Here is a 15,011-nt window from a genome sequence, read left to right as displayed (position 1 = left end):
TTATAATATTATTCTCACTCGTCGAAAATCATTTAAACGATTTCTTTCTGTTAGGTATTACATACCGATACTTATGTCATCCGATAGGATATTAATATTACGAATTCTTATCATTTGTTTTCCATTTCAAGATTTAATTTCTGTTCGTGTGCATAGAAAAATCGATTTCAAAAGTCGTACCGTAATTTGAGTGGCCTCACAAAATCGAAATAAATACGCACGGCATGGCTTGGCGTGAAATATATAGAAATCTGCATAACCGGTATGATTTACTCCAGTGATATTTCACCCTTTTATTTAAAATTTGTCGAAGGTTCGTGTAGTATGACCGATGACTATAATGAGCATCACGAGCTAAGTGTACTGTATAATGACGTGTATAATTGTGTCAAAACGATTTTATATTCACATTGACCAAGACGAGGTATCAGGTGGGAGGGGTGGTCTTATATTCTGAATTCGTTTAAAAATTGATTTTTGTCAGACTGCAATATACTAATTTGGTTTATATTACTAATACATTTATATATTTACTTGTACAGTGTACATACTACTGTGCTCATAATATTTTATAACAATAATAATAATAATAATAATACATTACAAGAACAGTTGGGAAGTATTTATTTTTGAAACACACAATATTCTTCTAAAATGTCATAATAATAATTAATATTAAGTTTAATACTTAATTGTAGTGCACACTTTCGACCAGGTTTTTCTTTTTTTTGTACCACCATGGGGACCATTTTTCAGGTATCTCTCAAGCCATAATAATATTAAAAATGTAAATAATAATAATATAGTGTATGCAATACTCATTGGCCATATTGTGCCCTTCATTTTAGCTTTATATAAATATAATAATAATGTAATACATTTTTCCGGTAGCATTTCATTATATTTGATTTAATTACTCAGATTTTTATTTATGCTACTTTAAAAAGTAATAATAAACTCATATTTTAATTATTGTTATTATTTATACATCAAGTTATTTCAATAATATGCATTGTATTATTGTCACATGGCGTTTTAGATCGACTATTGAGGTATACATCGTCTTCGTCATATTCGTGATCCCAGTATTTTAATATTTTTTAAGTGTGATTTTTTATATGTTATGTCTAAATACGATATAAATGAGTAGGAAATATAGTAGGAGTTGCCTATAATGGTAAAGCGAAATAAGTTTGTTTAGTATACTATATGGCGACTGAATGCAATTTTTGGTACCTATTGAAGTAATTAGCAATTACAGTTTTTATTCGATAAAAATTGTATTCAAAATCGTAACGAATTTAATCATTGAGAAATCGAATCGGATTTATTTTACAGCCACTATATTATAGGCCAGTCGCCGGTAAAGTTTGCTTTTAAAAATAAAAATAAAAACCCTGAAGAACTTGCCGTATGAAAACATATGATAACTTCTCCATTAGAATATTTATGTAAACGGAAAAGCTAACTTATAATAAAAATCAATATCTACTCATCGGTAGACATCCTATCCGCTGTTGGCGTACGTGTAATATTTACATATTGTAGTGTGTATTGAGTATTCAAATTAAGGATATTTTAATAGATGTTTGACCAAGCGATAACATTTACAACACGAAATGTTTTATTTTGCTTTCCGAGATAGGGTTCTTCTCGTTAGACCGTATAGGCATAATATTATGAAAATTCTTTTCAAAAAAAGAAAAAAAAAGGAATACAAACAAACCTTTCAAACGCAGTTCACGCTTGAATAGAAAATTATGCGGAACCAAGTAAACCAAGACAGGACTCTACATTATGTAAATACTGCTGTCGTTTTCCGAAATACACGTATAGATATCAAAAAGGTGAATGTAAAGTTTAAAACGAGATTGTGAAATTTATCTCGACGAATAAAAAACTATTAGAAAATTGAAACAATACTTTCCTTGCAGATTGCTTGTGCGGAGTGATTAATGTTGAAATTAAAAAAAAAAAATGAAAACGTAATTACATCCATTCAAAGTAAATGTTTGAGTTTTTAATAACACACAGTTGTGGCCGTTGTAGGTAAGGGCGTAATTTCAAGTACTCCACTGCTACGTAATTTATGCAACTTAATACAACTTAAATAAACCTCGTTGATTTTAGAAAGCAACCTAAAGGTATAAATTTGAATCTGATAATTAAATAATGGTTTTTTAAGATAACTATTAAATTAATTTAAACTAAAAATATAGAAGTAGTTTACTCTATAAGTTATAACTAAATTTATTTCACACAATATTATTAAACTATAATACTGCCATACGCTCGGGCATGTCAAAGTTTACGAATCCTACGTAATGTTATATAGCCCAAAAATACCATAATCTTTTGAAAACGATATTAAGCTACCGTCGAAGTTAAAATATATATTAAATAATATACAAATATATATATTATATTATTATTTTACATTAAATGATAAAAGAATAAAGTATTAAAATAATCTATGAAAATATTTCAAAAACTCTTTAGTAATATTTTCTGAGATATAAAAAATGACCAAAGTACCTACATTTAAAAAATTAAATTCACTATGGTTCTAAAGAGAGTTAGCCATTTGAAAATAAATGCATGATGGGTAGCACTCGTGTATTAAAACGAGATGACCAACAATCGGTTTCAAACAATAAAGTTAATTAATTTTACGATAGGTAGGTACAGTTGGAACATTTCAATATCATATGAAACATGACCATTATTGGTTATTAATTATTTTATTATGTATCTAGTAAACAATGAAATGTTAATCAACGGAACAATGCTATGGATTCGTATTTCAAGTATATTACAAATGGAAATATATTTTTAATATCTAATATAATACAATATCTAGAATAGGTATGAATATAGGCGAACATTTATTTACTTGTATCAAACAGTATTCTATTCAAAATTATTACATATTTTAACAAAGTAAGCAAGTGAATAGAAATATAGAATAACCTTTATTAAACAAGTACCTATGCGGCTATACTTACAAAATAAAGAAGTTATAAAAACCGAAGAAAATAAAGAATATTTTAAAAATTAATTATTTTAAACTGAATTCTAAGAAAAACGAAATGTTTGTCAAATGTTGTATGACGCAGGCATTTAAAATACAGTTTTTTATAAACACATCCGACAAATGATATAATATTATTATTTTTAACATACACCCAAGTATTAATTTAAAAATGATAAAACACACTGAAATTTGGAGAAATAAAATAGTATGATTTTATTTCGTGTTTAGGACTTTGGTGTTTAATAAACACAATGTTTCGATTATTTAGGTACATTTTGTGGAGATCGAATCGATCAAGTACACCAAGAACAAGCGGTGTGAATTTTGGATACGGAACACGGGCCGTGGTTGGTTGCATGCGCCTTACCACTCTTTGCCAGAAAACACGACGTGTTGGTATCATCTACAAGCTACCCCAGCCGGTGTCGCGGCTGCCGGATATCCGGTGGATCGTGAATCCGGCTCCGGTCCTAGGTACAAGGTGTGGGTATCCGTACTCAAGTTCTACGTGACGGGCCCCCAAACCCGCGACTGCACGACCAACCTGATGGTGTGGGATGGAAACTCTTCTTGTCATCCATTCTGGTGAGTTGAACTGTTCGGTGTATTTCGATGCTACTATTTATTCTTTCACATTCAAGTATCCGTTTGGGTGCAGTCGTGTACATACACAATAAAATAATCATATAACGTGTGCCCTTAATCCCTATTGTGGTATTATATTATCAACGAGTGTTTGTGACGTGCTGTACAATGCCTATATACATATTCTTTTATGTATAATCGTTCAGTGATTCGAGAAACGCCTCGTCGTCAGCGTACCAGCAAAACAACAGCACTCTGTTGGCCAACTACTGTCCCGGCCAAACCCCACGGTCTTGCGATCATTTCCTGTTGACCCGGCAACAGCGTCCATGCACGCTATCTGAGAGTTTCCTGTCCACGTCCCGGTCGCTCACCGTCCAGTTGAACATACAACACGCCACGGCTCTCAGGTAGGTCGTTTTTCGTATAAGATAAATATTCACCACGTATAATCAACACGTATACATAGTGAACAGGTTACGTTTTTATCGACGGATTGATGAGTGTTTTAGACCTTTTGCTTTTGTAGTAAAAGGTCTAAGTATTTGGTCGGTCAGCCACGGTAGTGGTGGTAGTAGTGGTCGCCCATTATTATAGGAGGTAGAGGGGGCTAACGGCCGTTTTAACGCCATCATTATTTTCCACAGACCGGTATCGTTTAAAGCTCTATACGAATTCGTCGACCTGCACCAGGACGGAAGCTCATGGCCTGAAACAGGAAGTATGTGCTCCAGGATTTTCCGAAGGCCCAAGCACTCACCTTCTAGTACAATAGCCATCCGCTCGCCGAAAAACGTATTCTTTTACGGAAGAGGAGGCAATAAAAATTTAAGGTAAACTTAATGCTTAATATTACATTCACGTACTATAAATTATATATGTGGCAGGCATACCAGCTATACCATACACATATAGATGTATAATATACTTAGGCACGCAATTGTATTCAATACACATGAACAATACCTAGAACATATTATCATTGTTAGTCTTATATCTTCCAAGTCCAAACAATACGAATAATATCCCCGTTTAATATTATCTGAAACTCGAAAATTTATTAGTTTGTCTGACAAGAGATTTTATTGTTAGAGTTTCAACTTTAGATATTTTTATTACTGTTGCCATTCTTATACCTAAACATTTGGAATATTTATCGGATATAATGTTATGTATTATATTTAGACTGTTTTCGCAACCGTAAAATAAATGACCAAACGGGAAAAATCATTATTTAATATAATATATTTTATTTTAAACACATCACTTAAATAAATGTACATTTTCTCTGTTTTTGTTTGAACAACTGTAATCGTATATTCATATTGTTTGTGTTCATGCTAATGTATTTTAACTTGAAGTCGCAAATATTTATTTTGCATTCCATTATAACGTTAAAAATGCCTTGTAAGTTGCCTTTAAACGGAGTTAAGCTAGAAGAATAGAAAATAACGCTTGATATTCTTCACTTTTATTTTTGTCTAAATAACCTATATTTTAAGCGTAAAAAAAATTGTGAATTTTCAAATCACTAATTGTTCTATCCAATTGATTTCAAACGATAAAAAGCTGATTAAACTCCAAACATTTCATCGACGCAAATACGAAAACATCAATAGTGGAACGATGAAGGTCATTTTTTAAAAAAAATTTTTAATGTCGTTTTAAAGTTGCGTATTCAGACTGGAAGGACAGCCCGGAGATGTTGCTAAGGTGACAATACTTTCAATCGGCTCGGGAGACCGGAGTTGTTATAGCCGTTTGAACAAGGACCGTGGAACTTTGCAGTGCGTGGGCGACATCGGATCGTCTCTGAGTGTTTTGGATGAGGTCAACGGCCCGAAAACCATGCTGGTGCCAAGGCACTGTTTGTGTTCAACCAACGCGTCCCTGTTACCGTACACGTTCGTCACGTTGGGCTCGAAGGCTTCGATGGTTTGGGACGTGTCCAACATGAACTCTACCGAAGACTTCCGACTCCACTACTTCGAGGCCAGCGTGCAGTTCGTCAGGAGAGAGGTGGTGCCGAAACGGTGCGAGGTGAAGAGCAACCTGCTGAGCGGGCCTGGCGGCCATTTCACATTCCACTCACATCACAATGTAAGTACCGATAATCATGCACAATACTGCAATAATGCACTTAATAACCTTTGTAATACGTAGTCTATATTCGTTTCTATTTATTTTTCTGTCCCTTGTCGAATTTTCTAGTTTTGACTTGTATGCAGATAGATTCAGCGTCGCTTTCGCGGCAAAACGACAACTGCAATAATATTTTATCGTTTCGTTTCAGACCACGTGTGAATCTCACTTCGTCATACTCACACAGAAAAAGTACACCAACAGTTATCTGTACGCCAAGTTGCCCGGATTGGCGATGCCGGATTCGTCGCACGCGGTGCCCAACAACACGCAGCACGTGCATTGCCCGACCAACAATCGGTTCATAGTACACGCCGGCGACACGGTCCACACGGTCGTTTGTCCGGACCCGTACTACACAGTCGAGGTTTGTCGTCAATAATATTATTTGCCATCTAATTAATATATTATAATAAAATATTTATAGCAGAATAATCTACGGTATACTCATCGTATTATAATAGTAATAAAAAAAAACACTAGGGGTGGCAGTGGGTTTTGACGAATACATTTTGATGTATAAGTTCGTAAACCAAGCATCAGATACAAAGCATATTTTATTCATGGAATAGGTAATATTTTAATTTAATAGTTACAAACGATTAAGTTAGGTAGTTAAATAACATCACTTAAATGGCCCATTTCATTATTAAATTATTTACATGACTCCCGATGGGAATATTGAACTTGCTTCGAAAATGTCATTTTACGGTTATTAGGTATATTCAGTATTTGGTCATAACGACAAATACGCGTGCAGGTACAAAGTCAAAGTTTCCACGGGACCACGACTACTAATAACGTACAATTATATATTATTATTACCAACTTTAACCGAGCAACAAATCGTTCTATCCGATCAATTCCAGTGCGTGACCACTGCAGCGCTCTTTAATTCGTCGAGACCCTTTGCATCAATGAAACACTCTGAATAATATAGCATAATATTATCATCGTCAAAGCCCGAGAGAACCGAAAGTTTGTGATCATCGCCTATATGTACTGTGCGTGTCGCAGGTGTTTTCGGATGGATGGCACACCAGAGACGTCATGTCGAATTCTTCGCGAGACATCGTCATCGAGTTCATTCCAATCGATCCGGGCTCGTACACAGTGTCTTGGATACAACTATCGTCCAGGTATTGTTTATTCTATTGTATCCTCTAAACAGTTAAACCAAAACCAATTACTCGCATTACCTAAGTTTACTTAATCCTCGGTGTCGTCAAACAGTACACCTATAAGGCCTTAACATAATTTCGTGTTTGCCACTAAATACGGATTCCTAACTTAAGACCCGTGTATTAAACTATAGATTAATATAAATAAATTACAACTAAAGACTTATTGATATTGTATTAATATATAAATTACGCGTTATTTCCGGACTAATGCATAAAAAACCAACAAAAGGTGGTATTGGTGAAACGAATGTTATTTTAACTAGTGCCTGAATTGCTTATAATTATTTAATTGTTTATAATATATTTAATGCAAATGGTTGTACGAGCTGGCCATTCACAAAATAATAAATTTTCTGTTTCGAAAGCATAACTCTTTTCCTAAAATTGTTTCGTCGTTAAATTTTTCTGTATATTTTAAATGTTTAGATAATAATTCAAATTAAATAAATTGTTTACACAAAATAATACTTAACCTACGCGATGGATGTGGTGAAATATGCCACACTGGTTGTGTAACGTTGCATAATACCTCATGAATTACTAACTAACTCTAATTGGGACCTAGGGACTCGTTTGCTTAGGTCGTTAAAAAATTATTCCTGCAAGCGATATACTTCTCAGGTGTACACAATATATCGTTATACAGTGTTTCCGCATCATAAAATAAAGAGGGTCTGTAAAAAATAAATAAATCTAATAAATAATTCTCGGTTAAACAATCAAAAATATTTCGCTTGTTTCTATAATATTGTTATTTGATTCTGGGCCAAATTTGTCATTATATTATAAAATATCACGAAATTTCCAAGAGGCTTATAAATAATATACGGTCAAGTTAGTATACCTAAATATGGTTACCGTGTAAACGGAAGTATACACGTCTCGTATTTTCTCTTTATCTGTAATTTTACGCTCAGCGCACTGTATCGATTTCGACAAAAGTGCAAAATATATTTTATATTGGGTCCACAATAATATACAGTATGGGGTTTAGAGAGACTTAGTCGACCTCAAAAACGTAAAAAAAGAAATCTACTAGTTGTGCAGTACAATTGACTCGTACATTATGGATATAACAAAGTCTGCAGTATATACCTTTAACCCTTATACTATTCGTATCGTATTTACTATTTACTACATATATATACGAAAAAGCACAGAGTGACAATTTTTTTCTCTTAAAAATGCAGTTTTATTTTTACCATAAAATAAAATACAACAACGAGATCTGAAACACTGTGTTTAACTGACGACGCGATCGCCGCTGTAAACACGACTGACTTCGACAAAACAGTAATAGAAATCGCAAATAAAATTATTACAAATATAAACTATAGGGGTCTACGTTAAGTGCTTAACTTCTTTGCAGGCTTTATTAGATGTTTTAATTTTGAGAGCAAGTTATTGACATTTTAAAATCGTTTTGGTTTTTTTTAAATGCAATGACATACGTCAAAATTACAACACCAAATAAATCCTACGTAAGACAAAGACACTAACACAGGCGTGTTTATAATAAAACATGGACCCTCTTATTTTTTCCATGTGCTTGCGTGGACTGAAGGTGATCTTGACTTCCCCCCCTTCCATGTGGGGATCAGAGCCACGTATTACAAATAACAATTATTTCATATTATAATAAACAGATATAAAGTGTATATAGCGCACATACAATTACCTGCATCTCGCGTATTCCCTACTTCCTCACCTACATATAATCAAAGGGGATAAAATGAGATTCGTACCTATAATCTGTGTAATATGCAAAATAAATTTAACTCCATCGCAACCCCTTGGTCGTCATAAATCTTCGTGATGGGTTGAATTGGTATCTACCGTATGTCGCCGTTACAACCGTTTTGTGTGTTTTTTTTTTCCGGAAACGAAAATAGGATTCGAGCAGACGGACCCTACTGCCACAGCCAGTGCCCGGAACTAGATGCGTGCATCAACGAGTCGCTGTGGTGCGACGGCGTGGAACACTGTCCGTCCGGTTACGACGAGTCGTTCGGATACTGCATGCACCTGCTCTATACGCACCTGGTGTACAGCATCGCGCTGACCGTGGCCATCATCATCGTGGCCGTGTCGTCGGGGCTCACGGTCCTGTGGTTCCGGCGGTTCCGGTCGGCGTCGTCCGCGGCGGCCGGATGCCGGAGCCCGTCCGCCAAGTCCGCGGAGACGGAGGCGGTCGTGTCGGCGCGCGACGTGGTTTACTGACATAAGGTCAACGACGTAGTGCACTACGTCGAATACGATCGCGTCACCACCGTCTGATCGGCGGCGGGCGATCGACTCGAACGAGAAATCACCGCCGTCGTCGTCATCATCGTCATCGTCATCACTACGAGCGCGCCTCATATTATACATAAAAATATTGTAGCTCCTCTAACTTGTACCATTGCTGTCGCGTTTTGCCCGGTCTACACGTGTCCAGTACTTCATGCTAGAGTAGCGGGATGCTGAAATTATAGTGGCGCCGATCACCTAATTTATCTATGACAGATGTCGTTGTAGATTTTTTAGATGTGGGTGGCCCCTTCATCTGGAACTCTTAAATCAATACGTTCATCGATTCGCTTAGAATCATAATTGTATTTGAACATTTGTTCGGCTAAAACGTAAAAATAAATGATTGAACATGCTGTGGGTGCTTTGATTTGCATCTAATTGTTAAATTTAAAAATGGGGATGATGGGGCCAATTGATGTACGATGTCATAGTAAATTTTAAACAGTTCGGCGTCACCACTAAACACTGATGTAAAGGTAGTACCTATGTCTATAACTGTGTTATAAAGTTTGCAACCTATACTGGAGAATCTACTGTCTGGTTAGCTATATGGGCATATTGTTTCTCAAGCCAGGATGGTTTAATAGGGTGGAGTTTTGTTTTTTGGCTATAGTAGCACCACCCCACCCACTTCGCCCGCCATCGGACTGGCTTGAAATTCTTAGCATCGTGTAAACCGCTCTAGTTTGTGCCAAGCCAGGATAATAGTAAGCCAGGATAGTCACCGGAAGTACTATCACCATCATTCTATCATAGCTTGAAATATTGGTCTCATGTAGACCGGGCATTAAGGAGAGACATTTATTTTATTTTTTTATGCGATTATGGAGGAAAAAATCTCATCCGAAAACGTCCATTGAGCGGGTTCAGCCCATTTGCTATACCCATGTATACATTTTACATGGTGTGATGTGCAGTGGTACATCGTTTTCGTTGCAGGAAAAGTTGGTGATTTATACCGCCAACGAATACCGTAATCGTAGACCGATGCGTCACAGACGTATCAAATATTTTTGGAAAAAAAAACATTATGTCACGCGTCGTGCGGAAAAGACTTTTGGTTTGAGGGCGTGCGACTGATGTTGTACGTATATTCTTTATTATTATTATTATTATTATTATTATTTTCTCTCTCCGTCTCTCTTTCTTTTTCGTCCAAATCACATGGTTCGCAGAATTCGGGCAACGGAGTGCCAACGCCTCCTCATGCTGCACCCGTCCCACCCCACCCAAAGCCAATAATATCAGCCCTGACCAGCGGGGCGTGAAATCGACGTTATTGCTCGGTCCAAACATATATTATCTGACCCGACCTAGTTAATTCTTTTTACGCCACAGACACCGCCACCGTTCGACGGTCGCCAAATTTCGGTCGTAATTTTCTGACTTGTAAAAACAAAATATCCGAACCGTGCAATATCGTTGTTATTACGTACACCGCGCGCTCTCTTCGGCTGGCGGTTAAGAAGGTTCGGGGTGAGGGTGTAAATCTTTATCCGGCGGCAGATTTGTTTCGCACTTTCGTCTGAAAGTCCAATATTATTACAGAAACATATTATATAACGAACTCACGGACGTGCGAGAATATAAGCTAATATTCATGATACGCACATGCCGGATACGTTTAATAATAATACATTATACCTATGACGGTACAACTTCCGTTCGTTTTACCATATTCACGGTGTATACACCAACGGAACTTTATACCTAAGCATAATCTTAGAGCAATAGTAATGACGCACATTATTATACGCTAAGTGATTTTTTTCATCACTTAACAGTTATTTTCTCGGAGAATATTTTGTTTTAACTTTTTCTTCCGGTTATATATTATAATATTTTAAACTACAAACTACATTTTAAACATCACTCAACCGAAATATTTTCCAATGATTTCGGTGTATAAAAAACGAATTTCGAACCAATAGTCGATTAGAAGTATAATAATTAATAACATTTTATTTTCAGATGTGCGGAGTGGGGTAGATACCCTGCAAAATGTAGGTGCACTTTGCCGCTTGTCTAAACTTTAAATAGGTACCCTTATATAATTATTTTAAGTTTGATTCAATGTTTGAAGTTCGATTCATATATGTATGAGCACAGTCTGCTTCGGAGTATGAAGTTAAAATGTAAATGGTAATATTTACAAATTAAAAAAAAAAATGATTACGATTATACAAACGTTGTGTTGTGAGGACTTCAAATTATTAATCTAAAATTATGTTTTCAAAAACACTCACGTTTACCAAATAAATGACAGTTTTTTGATTAAAAAAATAGTCACCTATATAAGTATATACCTAGTTATATTAGTTAGGTATATGAATAAGTCAAAGAAACAGGCTTTAACGCTTTTTCCATTAAACATACTCCACAGTCTCCACATATATATGTATGTAGCCTTCTCAGCCTACCTCTATATATAACATACACATTATTTCGTGTTTCATTCGGACCTAGCCGCAAAGAGTTCTTAATTGAAAACGTTTGAACAGTTCGCGCAGAAGAGCATCTATATAACTACCAGCTGTAGAGCATATTGCGAAGATTTACTAATTTATGAAATGGCGGTGTAATTGAATCTCCACATTAGTTCCCCCCCCTGGCATTTTAAATTAATTAGTAAATAGTACACGGATACCAACTATTATTTTCCGAGCACATGTATAGTGTAGGAGTAGCCTACCACATGGGGTCACGTATAATTGTTATTAGGTACAATCATGATGTATACAGGGTGGTCCACAAAACACGATCAACCCCTTACTTTTTATCCTTTACTAATGCAGTTGCTCAGAATTTTGATATTGGTAATTTTTTATAAATAGCATTTAGTAGGATAAGTAGGATTCCTACCTTACGCATAAAGATCATAATTAGATTTCGGTTAGATATATAGGAAGAAAGTACCTATTTCGTGACGGTACGAATAATTTTTTTGTCGAACGAGAACCACCTTTTTATTTTGTAAATTGCCAGTCGGAAGAATTTTTTAAAAATGTTTACGAATCTAAATCGAAATTCAAACTAGTAGTCTCTGAGTTGTTAAACTCTATGTAATCAAGAATAAGGAAAATAATACATCATGTTCTTAAAAACGTAGCATTAAAAAGGTCCTCCTCATTTGAAAAAAATACAGTTTGTACCGCGGCAGGACAATCCTTGAAATACATAAAATATTCCATATTTATGTCTTTGGAACTGCTTAGGTATTATACAATATTATTATATGTATAATACTTGCGCCAGATTATAACTTTTAACTATAACTATAGTCAACGAATTCCTTGTCGTTGAAATCCATTTGCCTTTTCTCAGTTCTCTGTTGTTTTGGATAGAATTTGTTATGATTATTGTTTTGTTAAATACTACAAAGCCATCGCATGAAAATACGTTCATATCTTTCAAGATGTTGTGTATACTTTTGCGAGGTATAAAAGTATTTAAATAACTTTGTTGTTAAATAGTTTTTAAGGACGTCAAAGCAAAAGTTGTATTATTATTACGGGCAAAAGCAAAATTTATTAATAATATAAATTATTCATTTAATGTTACATATTATTATATTCTATGTATACAGGTATTTACTCAATATTTTTCAAACGCTCCGACGAACCCAAGCCGGGTGCTTGGTGAGTTTATTAAGATTTGTTTTGTTTTCGTAATTCACACTAATGGATTTCTAAAAACTATCGTTTGTGCATTATACTTTAAAGGCGATTACGATAAATAGAAAGTTAGGGCAGGTCAGTGATCAGTATATTATGTATATTTATACTACTTTAATACATATTACATATGTGCCATGTGCGCTAACTCCAACAAGCGAATTAGGAAAGACGAATAAAATGTTTGATACAATTTAATATAAAGAGGACACTAAATATATAATGGGAAATCGATCTGGAATAAATAGACCGGCGACCGTAAGCATATTATGTAGTCATGGTTTTTTCTCTTTTGGGACATTCCGCGGTATTGACCAAACGACCAACTGAAGTCGTTGTGCACGATAGCCGATAGGTATAACTTACAAGTATTGAGGGTTTACAAAAGATCAAAAAGATTGAAACGATTCGGTGCAGCTAGCAAAAACTAAATCCGGCTTTCTGTTTCATGTGATATAGGTATACTATTTTTATATAATTATGTAATCTTCTGCATTATAGTCAAGTAATATTTTATCCAAGCAACGTATTTTGATAAGCGATTAGAAATAGTTCAACTAGTTGCTAAGAGCTCATTCTTGTTTTTATTTATTTATTTATTTATTTTTTAATATCGAGTTGAAAGAACGGTTTAAGATTACTTAAACAGTTCAGTAGACGAAAGTACATGATGACGTACAGTTACGATGTTTAGCAATAACAACCGAATATTCTAATATACACACTCACATTAGGTATTTAATATTTAAGAGGGCGTCAGCGCAATTCTGTTTTCTGACTCTCTGACACCCAAGTGAAACACAGACAATTTCGGGCAGCATAACCATATTGGTGTTTTCTTATAATTCTATCATTAGAGTGAATTGACCTTTTGCAGTTAAATTTTAAGTTGAGGAAGACTATCTGTGTTTGTACGTTGGCATTTTCGTGATATTTTCAATTGTTCTCTACGGTATAATATGGGCATTTTTAAATTTTAATATTTTTACCTATCCCTACTCACAGCACTTGCATAAAGATTGAAATATCGTAAAAATCTGACAAGCAGATACGGATAATGTTTCTGACTTTAAATTTAATCGTTCGCTCAGATATCGAAGCTCACAATATTACACAGCACAGATTGGTTTGAATGAGCTCGAAATAAATATTGCTATGTTGTATGTTTTTTGGAGATGAAACGGTGCGCACGCATTCTGTTAATAATTTAATTCATAATCGTTTATAATATTTTGTGTGTATATCATTGTAATCGGACTTTTGACTTTTCCGATAACGACTAAATGTTCATTTGTAGGTGGGGTACCTATAGTTAAAAATCAGGGTAAAAATTAATGATTTCGTGTTATATTTTATTGTATTATACCCACCAAAATATACTAGATATTGTGGGCTAGATCGTCAACGTGGTTTATAAGTACATACTTAACACTCCACGACGATTAGTATGTAAATTAGAACTCACCTACATAATATTTAAATGTATGATTGATTTATGTATTTTACGTAATATATATAATACATATATATATATGCGTGTGTGTGTGTGTGTGTGTGTGTATACTACGCTTAGGTAAGTGTTTTTGTGTAATACGCTTTGGCGAGTTGTGCGTAAAGGAGCTTTTTGTTCAGTCATGCTCGTCGGAGCGATTTTGTCCTTAAAAGGAAAGCCTTTACAGTTTTTTTCAAGCCATAATGGGTGGGGGAGGGGGGTTATGAACGCAGACGCCGAGGAAATCATTTTCGTTTGAATAAGAGAGCATAAGACGCATTGTCGCGTCGATTGAAAGTAGGACGGCGAGACGAACTTCGGTCGACGAATCAAATATTTCATTTTTGTACTCTCAGTTTATTTATATGGTTTTAGTATTAAAACGCTCTCCATAAAATCGCAGCGCAATGTGTATAGTAATAAATATTATAAAACATAGAGAAAATAGAATTATGTACTCGTACGCAATACAATAACAATGATAATAATAATAGTAATAATATGTATTATGTGTTTATAATTATGTAGGCGCCCATAATGTTTTTTTAATATTGCGTTATATATGCGCCCAAGGGCAATATTTGTAATTATAGTCGTTTTTTTTTTTT

General features: G+C 34.8%; 1 protein-coding gene across 1 annotated transcript in view; it reads left to right on the top strand.

Annotated features, from left to right (window-relative positions):
• LOC111035824 overlaps nt 1-15,011 on the top strand; it is a 62,716-nt gene extending 47,705 nt beyond the window's left edge. Inside the window, exons 6-12 of the mRNA XM_022317606.1 lie at nt 3,303-3,619; nt 3,826-4,029; nt 4,267-4,452; nt 5,290-5,719; nt 5,913-6,128; nt 6,779-6,900; nt 8,838-15,011. Coding sequence (XP_022173298.1) covers nt 3,303-3,619; nt 3,826-4,029; nt 4,267-4,452; nt 5,290-5,719; nt 5,913-6,128; nt 6,779-6,900; nt 8,838-9,165 — 1,803 coding nt within the window. The 3' untranslated portion in view covers nt 9,166-15,011. The remainder of the gene's footprint in view (nt 1-3,302; nt 3,620-3,825; nt 4,030-4,266; nt 4,453-5,289; nt 5,720-5,912; nt 6,129-6,778; nt 6,901-8,837) is intronic.

The sequence above is a fragment of the Myzus persicae genome, unplaced genomic scaffold, assembly GCF_001856785.1.
Source record: "Myzus persicae strain clone G006 unplaced genomic scaffold, MPER_G0061.0, whole genome shotgun sequence".
NCBI lineage: Eukaryota > Metazoa > Arthropoda > Insecta > Hemiptera > Aphididae > Myzus > Myzus persicae.
The sequence above is the reverse complement of the archived record's forward strand: the minus strand, read 5'-3'. Positions and strand labels throughout refer to the sequence as shown.